This window comes from Oncorhynchus kisutch, linkage group LG4 (assembly GCF_002021735.2).
Source record: "Oncorhynchus kisutch isolate 150728-3 linkage group LG4, Okis_V2, whole genome shotgun sequence".
Lineage (NCBI taxonomy): Eukaryota > Metazoa > Chordata > Actinopteri > Salmoniformes > Salmonidae > Oncorhynchus > Oncorhynchus kisutch.
Window position 1 is genome coordinate 77,274,329 of NC_034177.2, and position 13,210 is coordinate 77,287,538.

Sequence of the window (13,210 nt, forward strand, 5' to 3'; positions counted from 1 at the left end):
GGGTACCTCAGAGGCAAACCTACTGGATAGGCATTTGGACATTTTCAGCACTCAAACCAAATGAGAAAGTTTACAGATTAAATTAAACTAGTATCCAGAGTAAAATAAAGCTAGATCCACAACTTTAATGCCAGGGTCACATTTAATCTGAAAACGTATCAACTGTATACAAAATTTTAGAATGGAGATAGTGGTAGTAAATGCACTTTGTACACATTTTTCAGGGAGAAAACAAACCTATTTGTTGGTTACATTTGGGCATTCACAGATGCTGTACGTACTTCGACAAATGCTTTCCACCTCTTCCTGACATCTCAAACTACATCTATCAGGGATAGGCAATAGATGGGTAGGGACCACCCAAAATCTGAACACAAGCAGGGCCGCAACGGCTCGCAGGTCTGCTTACACACATCCATACCCACAGATGCAGTCAGAGTAGGCCCTGGTCCTTTGGGTGCCGAAGCTAAATTGTTACACCCACCTTGCGAGCAAAACAATTTAGCAGCCCCCATCTTGACAGAGAATTTGAAGTTTTAGTTTCATGCTATTCTACACATTTTGCAAAAGGGTGGATGCGTTTGCAGTTGATCATCAGATATATTAAATGGGGCACCCGGTAGGTAATTCAACCATGACCACAAGTTTAGATAGCTGGCCTAGACTAATTTGCTAATTGAGTGACTGTCAGAAGAGAAACTACTGATGCAACAAAATTGCACCTAGTGTATTCTACTATTCTAACCCAACAGTAAATTGAGACCCACACTGTCCAACAACAAACATGGGGATGAGGGGGCATCCCTGGTCTATATAAAATGGCAGTAGCTGGTCTAGCCACCACTGCTGCAATTTTGGATTGAAATATGTTCTGACCCACAGGAAGTGTGCTAGCAACAATCTCAACCCATCAGGAGTACTGAACTGGATCACCGGTAGTATGTATCACTGAGAAGAGTTTCTGTTCTTTTAAAACAAGATACATACCTGCTGGAAAATAGACTTCTCTGAACAAAGACATCTGGAGCCAGTGAGTCAAAGCCACTGAATACACAAACTTCAGACATTCTCAGTGGGCTGCAAAAATGACTTTACTGCAGTTTAATACCAGAATTGCAACTCTTGCTTTCTACAATGAATTTAATTAAGGGTGAACAGTGGTCCCACCATTTGTGCAGCAAAAAGATAAAAAAAATACACTGGCAGGTATAGCTCTCCCCTTTTTAAAATCACTTAAGGGGCATATGATGAAAAAAAAAAAAAAAACTGTACAGTACTTTTAAACTCATGAATACTGGATTCCTGACTAGTTGTGTGTGAGCCTCGGCAATGCAGCCCCAGCTTCGACAGTTGAGTCCTGCTCCTCAGAACTAAGAAACTTTTGTTTTCTGTAGGTTCGTTTTTTTTTGTTACTTATCCCCTCTTTTTGCCTAGTTCCCTCCACCCAACCCAAAGGAACAGTTCTGTAGGGTCAGCCAATCAAGCTTCCATTACTAAGCGGCTAGTCCTGCTAGCCTGACTGGCTCTCCCATTAGCACCTGCTCCCCCTTCTGTAGAGCGACTGAGGTTTGGATGAAGTGCAGCGCCCCTGCTGGACCAACAGGGAAACCATGGCACTGTTCAACCTCTCTGGTCCACAGGCCAGATATGGGGACGTAGGAGCAGGGGGGCAGGGTAGGAAGGTGGGAGTGGTCTCTGTCCAGTGGACTGTGGCACAGCTGACCAAGACCAGACGATTTCACTGGCTTAGGAGCCCAGACGGGGACGTTTCCGTGGCGACTGCTCTTCGTCTTCTTCCTCCTCGTCTTCGTCGTCAGGGTAGTCTACAAGGCCGACCATCGCAGTCTGTCAACGAGAACACAGGTCACATTAGAACTCAAGTGACTCAACCCTGGGTTTGATAATTTTTACTACTGGGGTGGCAGGCAAATGGGGCTTTTTACTACAGATTGACAGGTAGAAAGAGGATATGGCTCACCTTGGCAATTAGAATGGCAGTTGACAGGGAAAGCTCACCTTGACTACCAGGGTGCCGGGTGTGGCGTCCGACTTGGCTGGGGAGCCGTTGGGACTGGCTGAGGCGGCGTGTGAGGCAGCTGGCTTGCCGTTGGCACCGTTGGCAGCCCCTGCAGAATGAGAGAAGGTAAACTTAAAGCTGCCAGTTGGGGTCTGCGTTGGGAAGTTCTCTTTGTCGTCACTCTCTTTAACTGTAAAGAGACGGAAATACATAGTGAACATACCATTCCACAAGTTGTGGGTTTGAACACACTGAGCAGAGTGGCGGCACTTACCTTTTTTTGCTTCCATATACTTTCCGTAGCTCTCTGGGAACTCTTCCTCTGGCCTACTTTTCTCAACAGCCTCTCCTTCGTCATCATCCTCATCTTCATGGAACCACATTTCCTCATCCTCGTCCAGCGTTCGGGCATCCCTACGATATCTGCTTGGATACAGTAAAAACACATTTTAACAGGCTTTATATAAAAAACTAAAATATAAGTTACTTGACAACGCAACATTGCTTTACTTTGCTCAACACAAACCAACTGCTATTAAAGTATATGCCAAGTTATCCTCTTTGACTGAACCAAACAAATCAAACGTTCCACTTTAACGCCATTCCAGGTATCCATGTCTGTGGGAGATGACGAAACACTGACCTGTTGAGTCTCAGGGTCTGTCGGTCCTTCTCCTGCTCATATCTGCCCTTTAGGCCCTTGAACGTCTGGACGTATTCAATGGATTCAAGTGCTTTGTAGTAGTTGTCTATGATGTGTGCTATCAGGGACTTAACATCCTCCTGTAGAGAGAGATGTCATGAGAGTGTGTGCATGTGGTAAAATGGTAACCAGACATGTTAAGGGTGAATGGGGGCTTACAACTTTGATGAACTCAAAGAGTTCGATGATGGCTGAGTTTAGGAGGTTGTATCTAGTGCCATTGTCCAGCAGAGTGTTGATGACTGGCTCAAACAGGTTCCCTTTGATAATATAGCGGTTGTAGTACTCATCCTTCTGCCCGATTATCCTCCTCATGAAGCGCAGAGCACCTGTTAGACAAAATCAGACAAAATCAGTACAATCACCACTTTGAAAAGAGGCTGAGGAAACTCCATACCGGCAATTACTTGCAGTACATTTTAGGTTGTGGATTTATCAATGGATTATACCCAGGAGCCAAGGGTCTGGGTTCTAGCTTGATGTGCTTCATTAAACAAATTCACTCTACTGACACAATGTTTTCATGTCAACCCTTGGTGCTCCCCATATTCTAGAACCATGTCCCTCTGTAGTGTTTCCCCAGTGACTCACACAGTGCCAGGAAGGTGTGTTTAGAGTTCATTAGCACCAGGATTCGTCGTAGCAGGTCCTTGTTCATGATGTATGTCTTTATGTGGTACGTGTGGTGCTCAACACAGAATGTCAGCAGCTCCAGAATCAAAGCCAGGAGTTGAGCTGTCTGGAAATTATCTGGAAGACAGCGGCATGCATTTACAATTGGGAGAGACACTCCTAGTCAAATTAGATTTAGGATTGTAATAATATGGTTAAATACCAGGACACACTGGGTTGATCTTGGTGGACCCCTCTTGCAGAGCTGAGAGACATAAAAACAATGAATATCAGTCATACAAACAGATCCAAACCAAGACATCTTGGCCTGCCCACCAAAAAGATATGCTTATCTACACAGAGCTGTACCTAAACACACCAAATTCTACAAAGGACCAGAGTCCATACACACAATGCATATATTATCAGTGCTTTCCGGAATCCTTGGGACGTCCCTAACCTAAACCCAAACCCTTGCCTTAATAACCATTTAAAATGTAAACTTCAATGAGGTTGGGACGTCCCAACGATTCCGGATAGCACGGACCATGCATGCATCCATTTAGATCTATAATCACGCGAGTTAAAATACAAAAAAATCATCCCCCTCCTCACCTTTGGACTTCTTCTCGTCTACAGTGTTGGCCAATAGAGGGGCTGTTAGGACCTGCATGCAGTACTTGTAGAAGAAGCTGAGGAACTCCGTCTTCTCCGTTTTCTGACAGGATTCAAAGTGAAAGTATCATACAAATCATGAGGTATAGCTAGCTGTTCTGTTTTCTTGCATAATAATCGTTGTGACAGAGTGCATGTGTATTTGGACATGGTCTTACATTGGTGGGCGTCAGCATGTTCTCTGGGTCAATCAGTGTACGTAGGAGCCCCATCAGCTGCACAGCACCCCCCAGCTCAGGGTCCGAGTCACAGATCATCTGCTTTATAACCACGTTGATCAGCAGCACATCCTAATGAACATACAGAGGGGAACAGTGAGTAGCGTCAAGTACAGGAAACCTAGAACACCCTAGAGAATTCAGACTCATCTAATCTAAATGCTCAGAAAAGGTATGCTTGAGTTAACAGTAAACACCTACTATAAGAAACAGTTCAATGGTTAAATAATCATGCCTTCTCATTTACATAATCACATCTCCATATGGCACCTACATGTGTCAGAGAAATTTGAAAAATTGGCCCACTAGTATCACGTAGGGCTAGCTATATGATATACTTACATCATCAGTTTGCTGTGGCTCCTGCATAACAAACTCTCGTACCATGGAGGGGCTGAACTCCACCAGGTATGAGAATATGTCTGTGGCTGCAGCCCTCACTTGCAGGTCGTCCATCCCCTGTGGAGACGGTGAGACACAATAGTCACACACTGGGTATACACAGTGAGCTCAAACTAATAGCGCATTCAGCTCCATCCACGTGTTTCTGTAGGGGCTCAGGAGTCTTCGTGCAATCTGGAATAACTGACTTTCTAGACCTTTCTAAATTCAGGATTAAAAGGATTCTTTAGGATTTAGGCAATGAATCCCTTTATCTACATCCCCAGTCAGATTAAATCACAGATTTTTTTTTGTATGCATCCAGTATGAAGGATGTTAGAGGTAGTTTTGCGAGCAAAAGCTAACTAGCTGTAGCGCAATGACTAAGTCTATAGAATCTACTAGCATGCTAGCGGTCAAAGTCTATGGAATCTACTAGCATGCTAGCGGTTACCATTGACTTCCAATCATAGCGCAACATTAGTTAGCAACTCCCTTCAAACGGTACGGAGGTAGACAAAAATGGTAGCCACCATTAATCTGACTTTGGGGAAGTAGATAAAGAGCTTTATACCCAAATCCTGAAGCATCCCTTTAAGAGACACTCTGGTACATTTAAATTCATTCATTCATTTTTACATGTGCTGGCAAGATGCAGCCCTTGATGTTGAGATGAGATTAAACATTCAAGTGATTGAGAGAATGTTGCCACATCAAACACACAACCAAATGTCCAGGCTAAATATGCAAAAAGTAGACATTTAAAATGTACATAGTAACCATTCATACCATGACTATTTCAAGAGCAGGAAGAATGCCTAGATTCGCCAGAGTCTTGAAGAAAGCATCTCTATTTTGCGGTTGCAAGGTTTGTGAAAAAGCACAAAATTCTTTGAAGAAGTTCACCTGTGAAGAGGAAGGAAAACACAGGACAGTACTGAAACATTCATGACAAAAGCTGAGTATTTGTATGCTTTTAATAAATAGAGTTAATCATTAAACTTACTAGTTCCCTCCTTTTACTGTCCTCTGTGGCTTCATCCGTTAGCTGTGCGAAGACTTCAGTGAGGAACTTCTCATCCTCCTGTAGTGTAAGGCATGGATATAAAGTTAACATACTCAACTGCATCTCAGATCTCTGTGGTCTGTAGAGGTTTTGTGGTGAGAGGTCATGTTAAAAAGCACAAGGCCTGAACCCAAATTTATTACAGGTGTCAATAGACATGGCCATGTCCCTCTTGAGCTTCTAAAACGTGTATAATTATACTGCCAAGAGAAGTTAAAAATAAATAAATTAAATCATGCCACAGCCTTATCATTGTTATCAATGTGAGATCCAAGACATTCAGGGCCTACTGGTATGTTGGCTTCACAGATTCCCCATCAACTACAAACCCGTTCACTAATATCAGAGCCAAAGACAAACAGTTTGATCGAGAAGTAACAAGCATCGATTTACAATACTGAAGACAACAAAGTGGCATGAGTATTTTATCACATTTCATATGATATTCTATTTATGTCAAATAAAATACATTGATGAGTAGGGATGCACGATATTTTTAAAAAATATTATAGAAACGGTAAGCATATCGGAAACGGTCAATATTATCGAAAAACGCCAACATCAGCCAGATGTCTAGTTTAACGCCAACGTGCAAAACCGATGTCAAAGCTGACTTGCATACCTATAAACGTAGGTAGATGACGTAATGACGCCACGATAAATATAACACTACACATGCAACACAGAATTTCCAACCTAGCCCACAAGGTCAGCTGTGTGAATCGAGCAGTCATTTGAAAGAGTAAGAACATTTCAGTGAGACAACTGAGGCGGAATCCATTAAAGCCAAGATAATGGAATTCATTGCCCTTGACAATCAACCACTCTCTGTCTTGGGTGATGTTGGCTTTCGCCGACTGGTCGAGCACCGGGTACACACTACCAAGTAGGCGCTATTTTCCCGATTTTGCCCTACTGGAGTTACACAATATTGTTGAAACTCACATCCACAAGCAACTTGTTATGGGCGTCACTGCTATTTGCTTCACAACGGACATTTGGACCAGAGACGTCAGCCCATTGAGTCAGACAGCTCAGTGGGTCGACGAGGATTTCGTACTGAGGAAATCCGTATTGCATGCTCAAGAATGTGCTGGTTCTCATTCCGCTGCTGCCATTTCAAATGGCATTTGAGAACATGAACACTCTTCGCTCCAATTCGAACAACTGTCTCAAGAAATAAGCTCAACTGCGTCTGCAGCAAATGTGATACCCTGTCATGGCATTGAAACCCCTGCACAACAAAAACGCCAACACAGACCGCCTGGTTAACTTGTTAAAGTACTCTAGTAGAGGCTGTGAACAATCGAGTCGGTGGCATTCTCTCTGAGCCTCTGTGTCGCCACCATGCTCAATGCTAGGTACAAAGACCTCTACTTCGATGCAAACAAGAAACAGGGTTTACGTGAAATGTCTGGCTGTGTCTGTAACAAGACGGAAAAGGACAGTGACAGTGTGCACCGAGGAAGAAAGGCCACGGATAGACAGAGCTGAAACTTCACTGTTGACATGTTTGATGAAATGGTTGAGACTGAACAAATGAACAACGAAACAGCACAGCAAGTAAGTGAAACAAATAGGGTTTGATTATGTTTCACTGGTAAATGGGGACATATGTAAATGCCAACAAAATAACGTGTGTGTGTGTGTTGCAACTATTTAACTGTACTAGAACGCTTAAAATGGCGCAAATGTTTAATAAATATCGGCATCAACTTTTTTTGGCAAGGAAAATATTGGCCAAAAATGTCATATCAGTGCATCCCTATTCATAAAGTTGATCCATTCCAGGTTGTTTACAACAGCAGAATATCACGTAAATTGTAATCAATACATGTATCTTCAGATCTACAGATGGGGGAAATTTCACAAGAAAATAAAAGCACCAAGAGACACTCAGTCACAACATTGTTGGTTTCATTCAATGGTTTCTTTATTTTTAGTATTTTCTACATTGTAGAATAATAGTGAAGACATCAATAGTGTAGCCACCCTTTGCATTCTCTCAACCAGCTTTGAGCTAATCACCTGGAATGCATTTAAACTAACAGATGTGCCTGTTATGGATGATGCGAATTTTTGCAGCTTTTTGTAAAAAAAATCGCGCAACATTTCAACGTCCTGCTACTCATGCCAGGAATATAGTATATGCATATGATAAGTATGTGTGTATAGAAACCACTCTGAAGTCTCTAAAACTGGTTAAATCGTGTCTGTGGCTATAACAGAACGTGTTTAGGAGTAAAAATCCCAGGGAAAACTGTTCACCAAAAACACAAAAAAAATATTCATCCGCCAGTCAATGTATTGTCTAAGGCGATAGAAAATAGATGAGGTTCCGATTACAATGCCTACAGCTTCCACACGATGTCGCCAGTACTGGCATTTCATGGCTGGTTTATCCTTGGTGAGATGACGTATAGGCACTTCCTGTCTTGGGGCGCACCGGAGGAAGTTATGAAAGTGAAAAAATGGACGATGATTTCAAGACTTGCTGCTATCGAATACAGATCGCCCCGTGATCAATTTGATCGATTATTAACGTTTATTAATACCTAAAGTTGGTTTACAAAAGTAGTTTGAAGTGATTTGTAAAAGTTTATAGGCAACTTTTTTAATTTTAAAAAGTGACGTTGCATCTTGTAAAGGTGAATTTTCCTGGATCAGACCGGCCTTCATAAAATGACATTTTGGGGATACAATGACGGATTTAAATCGGGAAAAATACCCAATTGTGATGTTTATGGGACATATAGGAGTGCCAACAAAGAAGCTCGTCAAAGGTAATGAATGTCTTATATTTTATTTTTGCGTTTTGTGTAGCGCCGGCTACCGCAAAATCTTTTGTTTAGGTCTCGTTCAGGTATTTTGGGGGGTGCATGCTATCAGATAATAGCTTCTCATGCTTTCGACAAAAGCATTTTACAAATCTGACATGTTGGCTAGATTCACAACGAGTGTAGCTTTAATTGAGTATCTTGCGTGTGTGTTTTAATGAAAGTTTGAGTTTTATCGAGTACTATAGGTGGCGCTCTGAAATTTCCGCTGATTTGGTTCCTGTGCAGGAACCACATCCGTAACAGGTAGTTACATTTGTGGAATTTCTTTCCTTCTTACTGTGTTTGAGCCAATCAGTTGTGACAAGGTAGGGGTGGTATACAGAAGATAGCCCTATTTCGTAAAAGACCAGGTCCATTACATTAAGACATGAAGGCCAGTCAAAGCAAAACATTAAGAACTTCAAAAGTTTCTTCAAGTGCAGTCGTATAAACCATCAAGTGCTATGATGAAACTGGCTCCCATGAGGACCGCCACAGGAAAGGAAGACCTAGAGTTACCTCTGCTGCAGAGGATAAGTTCATTCGAGTTACCAACCTCAGAAAAGGCAGCCCAAATAGATACTTCACGGAGTTCAAGAAACAGACATCTCAACATCACCTGTTCAGAGGAGACTGCGTGAATCAGGCCTTCATTGTCGAATTGCTGCAAAGAAACCACTAGTAAAGAGACTTGATCAATGGACATTAGACCGGTGGAAATATGTCCACAGCATTCTGCAGTGATACGCCATCCCATCACGATTCCACTTAGTGGGACTATAATTTATTTTCAACAGGACAATGACCCAACACACATCCAGGCTGTGATAGGGCTATTTGACCGAGGAGGGTGATGGAGTGCTGCTTCAGATGACCTGACCTCCACAATCACCCAAACTCAACCCAATAGAGATGGTTAGGGATGAGTTGAACCGAGTGAAGGAAAAGCAGTCAACAAGTAGTTAGCGAAAGCCAACAAGTAGTTAGCATGTGGGAACTCCTTTAAGACTGTTGGAAATGCATTCCTCATGAAGCTGGTTGAGAAAATGTGTGCAAAGCTGTCATCAAGGCAAAGGGTGGCTACTTTTTTAGAATCTAAAATGTTTTGATTTGTTTAACTTTTGTTTGGTTACTACACAATTCCACGTGTTATTTCATAGTTTTGATGTCTTCACTTATTCTACAATGTAGAAAATAGTTTTAAAAAATATATATAAAAAAAACCTTGAATAAGTAGGACTGTCCAAACTTGACTGGTACTGTGTATATAAGGAGGACCTAACTTGACAAGGCTCACACTACATCATGGTTGTTGTAAGATCTTTCAGATACAAAGACCCAACTGATTGGAATAATTTACCAATAGAAAACAGGGCATTAAAATCAGTGAATTTAAAGCCCCTTTTCAAATGTTAAGGACAAACCGTTTGTGTTTTTAATTAATAGAAACATCACCATGTGAAGATTTTTGTAAACCTGTATGTATATATTATAGGTACTTAGTTTATTAGTTGACTTAGTAGTTGTTGCAGGGGTTAATAAGTTGTATTAGCATTTTTATTAGTTGGAGCAGGAGTAGTTGTACAACAATGTTTCTATGCTGTTAGTCTACTTTTTTTAAATGAATTGTTTCACTTATTATTAGACAGTTGCCATATGCTTGTTACTAAGTATGTATGTTTGAACACTCAAATGAGATGTGCATCTCGAGATTTCATCCTGTAAAATGTGAAATAAATAAATAGACTTACATTTGTAGTTAAGAATGGAAAAATCTTGTTTGGCACTGTTGGTTTGCAGTGACTCACCTGCAGCATGCTGACTATCTCCACCTTGTTGAAGAAAATGAAGGATGTGAGGGTGGAAAGGAAGTTCTCTTCGAAGACAGAAGGAGTGGGAAGGATGATGTCCTGGATGTACTGCACACGGTATGTCTGGTGGATCTTCTGCCGCAGCTCTGAGTCCGTGATGGGGATCACCTCCTTGAACTTGGCCGTCTTGGTGAGGAACTCGCGGTGCCTTTTGGGCTGCACCAGCGCCGGGTCGTACTCCAGGCAGCCCACCACGTCCATGATGCAGTCGTCTGAGAACATGACCTCGAACAGAGCCGCCTTGTTGAGAAAAAGCACGCCACGCACAATCTCATACAGATGATGTAGGCCCTCACGGTTGTCCAGGTCTTCACACACCTGGAAGAGCTGCAGTAGCTTCTTCATGTAACCTTCGCTCATAAGGGCTAGGGCCAGTTTCTCCCGGCGGATGGGCGAGGACAGGACAGAAGTCACAAGGTCAGCGATCTCCTCCAGCCGGGCCAGCTCGCATGGAGGCAGCTCCACCAGGTGGCTGGTCTCTGGCATCTCCTCGAAGCGCTCCTCCTCAGACTCATCGATGGGGTCCTGGGTGATCTCCAGCGCAGGGTCTTTTCCCTGCACCTGGGGTGGAAATTAGACACAGGCCAAAGGTAAGAATAATAGAGAAGATCTCTAGTCCCCCATTGCAAAGGACAAACTTCTATAACATGATATTCTATCATTTAAAATGATTAAATACTACTGGCTTAGTCTTATATGGGCATACAAAGAAAATGTATGTTTACTGGCCCCTAAAGAAGCAGCAGTGAGCTACTATGCACATACATGGTTATTCATAGTATTGGGGGCTGGAGCTTCAAATATCAAGCAAATATGGTACAATCAATTTTTCCAGACAAGGCATGTTTTTACTTGTGTGTATGTCACCAACAGTTGTGACATGTTCTATAAATGTTGTTCCTGCAGTTAAAAAGTATGCTTTCTGGTGCCATAAAACGACTATAAATAGCATAGTAGTACTCATAAAACTTACACTGACTTACACAACCATATAGAGTAAACACCGTACAATACCTGACAAATCTTTTCCCAGATTTCATCACAGCCAGCTTTTTCCTGAAAACTCAGAGCCAGATCATAGTTCTCTGCTTCAGACCACACGATCAGAGTATCCTGAGCAGGGAAAGACGGTCCTCATGATCAAGTTCAGACAAATCTATTTTCAAGTATTTGCATTGTCAAATTAACCACAACTGTACACATTCACAATTATTTAGATACATAGGCTACTTTTATAAATGGAACTTCCCCAGAGCAAATACAACACTGAATGTACACTGATGATACACAGCAGGCCTCGATAGAGGTAGAATACTTACTTGTTGTTTTTGATATGCAGTATTTGGGCTGATTTTAGACTCCAGAAGAAGTGAGCCTAAAAGACATGAGGACATTTAGTTAGCTAACCACTACCATACTGAAATAATTATTTGCTGTCTAAAATGTTCCCAACTATATAATCAACAACTTAATTCATTAACATGGTGTGAAATAATGTTCGTCAAATAAGCCTTCAATATCAACAACAAGATGGCTGTTGTAACTGACGATAATGCTGAAACCTGAACACTTTTACTGACAAACTGTGCATGTAAACAAAGACAACACACCATAAATTAGCTGCCAATTTGTTTTGGGCTGGCCAACAACTATCCCTTTATTTACTACTGAGTTAGCCAAGTGAGTTTACTAGTAACGTTACCTAGCCAACGTTAAACTAGCAAGCTGTGCAACAGTTATTTGACCAGGTTGCTAGTTGGCTGGCTAGCTCGTTATCTAGCTAGTTGGATACACTACTTGTAATGTACCAATGTTCATTAACAAGATAACTAGTTCGTTAATTATATAACCTTAAGTATTGAAACGGAAAGAGTTTGAAAGGAAGTCAGTTCAACCACATTTATATTGCAAGTACTGGCTAGCTAACGTTATGCTAGCGTTACATCGATAATTAAAACAAATCAGTTATCTTCAAGTCTAATCACCCATACGGTTACAAATAACGTTAAACGTAAAACAAACGACATAACGTTAGACAGTTAGTATTAGCAATATAGTGATTTAGCTACAGTAGTTGGCTAGAATAACTCATACACGTCGACATCAGCAGTTACGTTTGTAACTAGTGAGCTAATAACAATTGATTGCCAACTGATCTCGCTAACTAGTTGGTTAGTTAGGTGATCGTTCGCAAACTAGCTAGCGATGTGGAATTATTGAATGGGAGGCCTGTGCTAGCTACCAGCTAGCTGGCTAACTACGAACAAAACAAACGTGACGAGCCATCGTCTACTTATAAGATATGCTAGTTAGCAACTCACCGTCGGATTCGGCCCGAACTAATAATGATATTCCCTTTAGTCGTTCGACAAAGGTAGACGAGACATGTCCTGTGCCCCTGTCGTCCCACTGTCGGTCTTCATTCAGCGTGTATACTTTCACACGCCGCCGAGTATCCGACATAGTTACCTTGAGGAAAAACTAACGCGTTAGCAAGCCAACACTAACGTTAGTTCACCCTATCTTTAAAATAGTTGTCTAGCTATGTTCTTATCCCCGAGCTTCAAACGTGTTTCTACCCGCATGTCCCAGACATACATCTGAGTATGATTTACAATAATGTGCTATTTAATGAACATATTACGCGGTTGATTGTTTTTTTTACCCGCAGAAAGCAGGATATCTATCGAACTGTAAAATTCACCGTTGAAAACAACTACGACGGCCTCTTCACTATCGTCCACAGACCGCCATCTTGTAATCCGATCTTTTTCTTCCCCTACGTCAATCAAACAGCTACCGCCGCGGGGTCTCCTCTGAGGGGCTACGGAAACCAGTACTATGGCGT

The 13,210-nt window shown here is 41.9% G+C and overlaps 1 protein-coding gene across 6 annotated transcripts; it reads right to left on the bottom strand.

The window, feature by feature from the left end:
• Positions 1-105: 105 nt before the first annotated feature.
• ppp4r3b (protein phosphatase 4, regulatory subunit 3B) lies at positions 106-13,185 on the bottom strand. Of its 6 annotated transcripts, none has more exons than XM_020481962.2 (16): positions 12,684-13,185; positions 11,682-11,737; positions 11,377-11,475; positions 10,300-10,923; positions 5,613-5,690; positions 5,396-5,512; positions 4,568-4,684; positions 4,166-4,297; positions 3,948-4,050; positions 3,556-3,597; positions 3,312-3,470; positions 2,880-3,049; positions 2,661-2,800; positions 2,292-2,440; positions 2,017-2,207; positions 106-1,845 (listed from the first exon to the last, which is right to left on the bottom strand). In XM_020481962.2, the coding sequence occupies exons 1-16, from the start codon at positions 12,823-12,825 to the stop codon at positions 1,747-1,749; spliced, it is 2,418 nt and encodes an 805-aa protein (XP_020337551.1). In that variant the 5' UTR covers positions 12,826-13,185; the 3' UTR covers positions 106-1,746. The 6 variants fall into 6 exon arrangements, with proteins under 6 accessions (XP_020337551.1, XP_020337553.1, XP_031679527.1 ...); XM_020481964.2 differs by having other exon boundaries at positions 2,017-2,126; positions 12,684-13,147; XM_031823667.1 differs by having other exon boundaries at positions 1,979-2,126; positions 12,684-13,147.
• Positions 13,186-13,210: the final 25 nt, after the last annotated feature.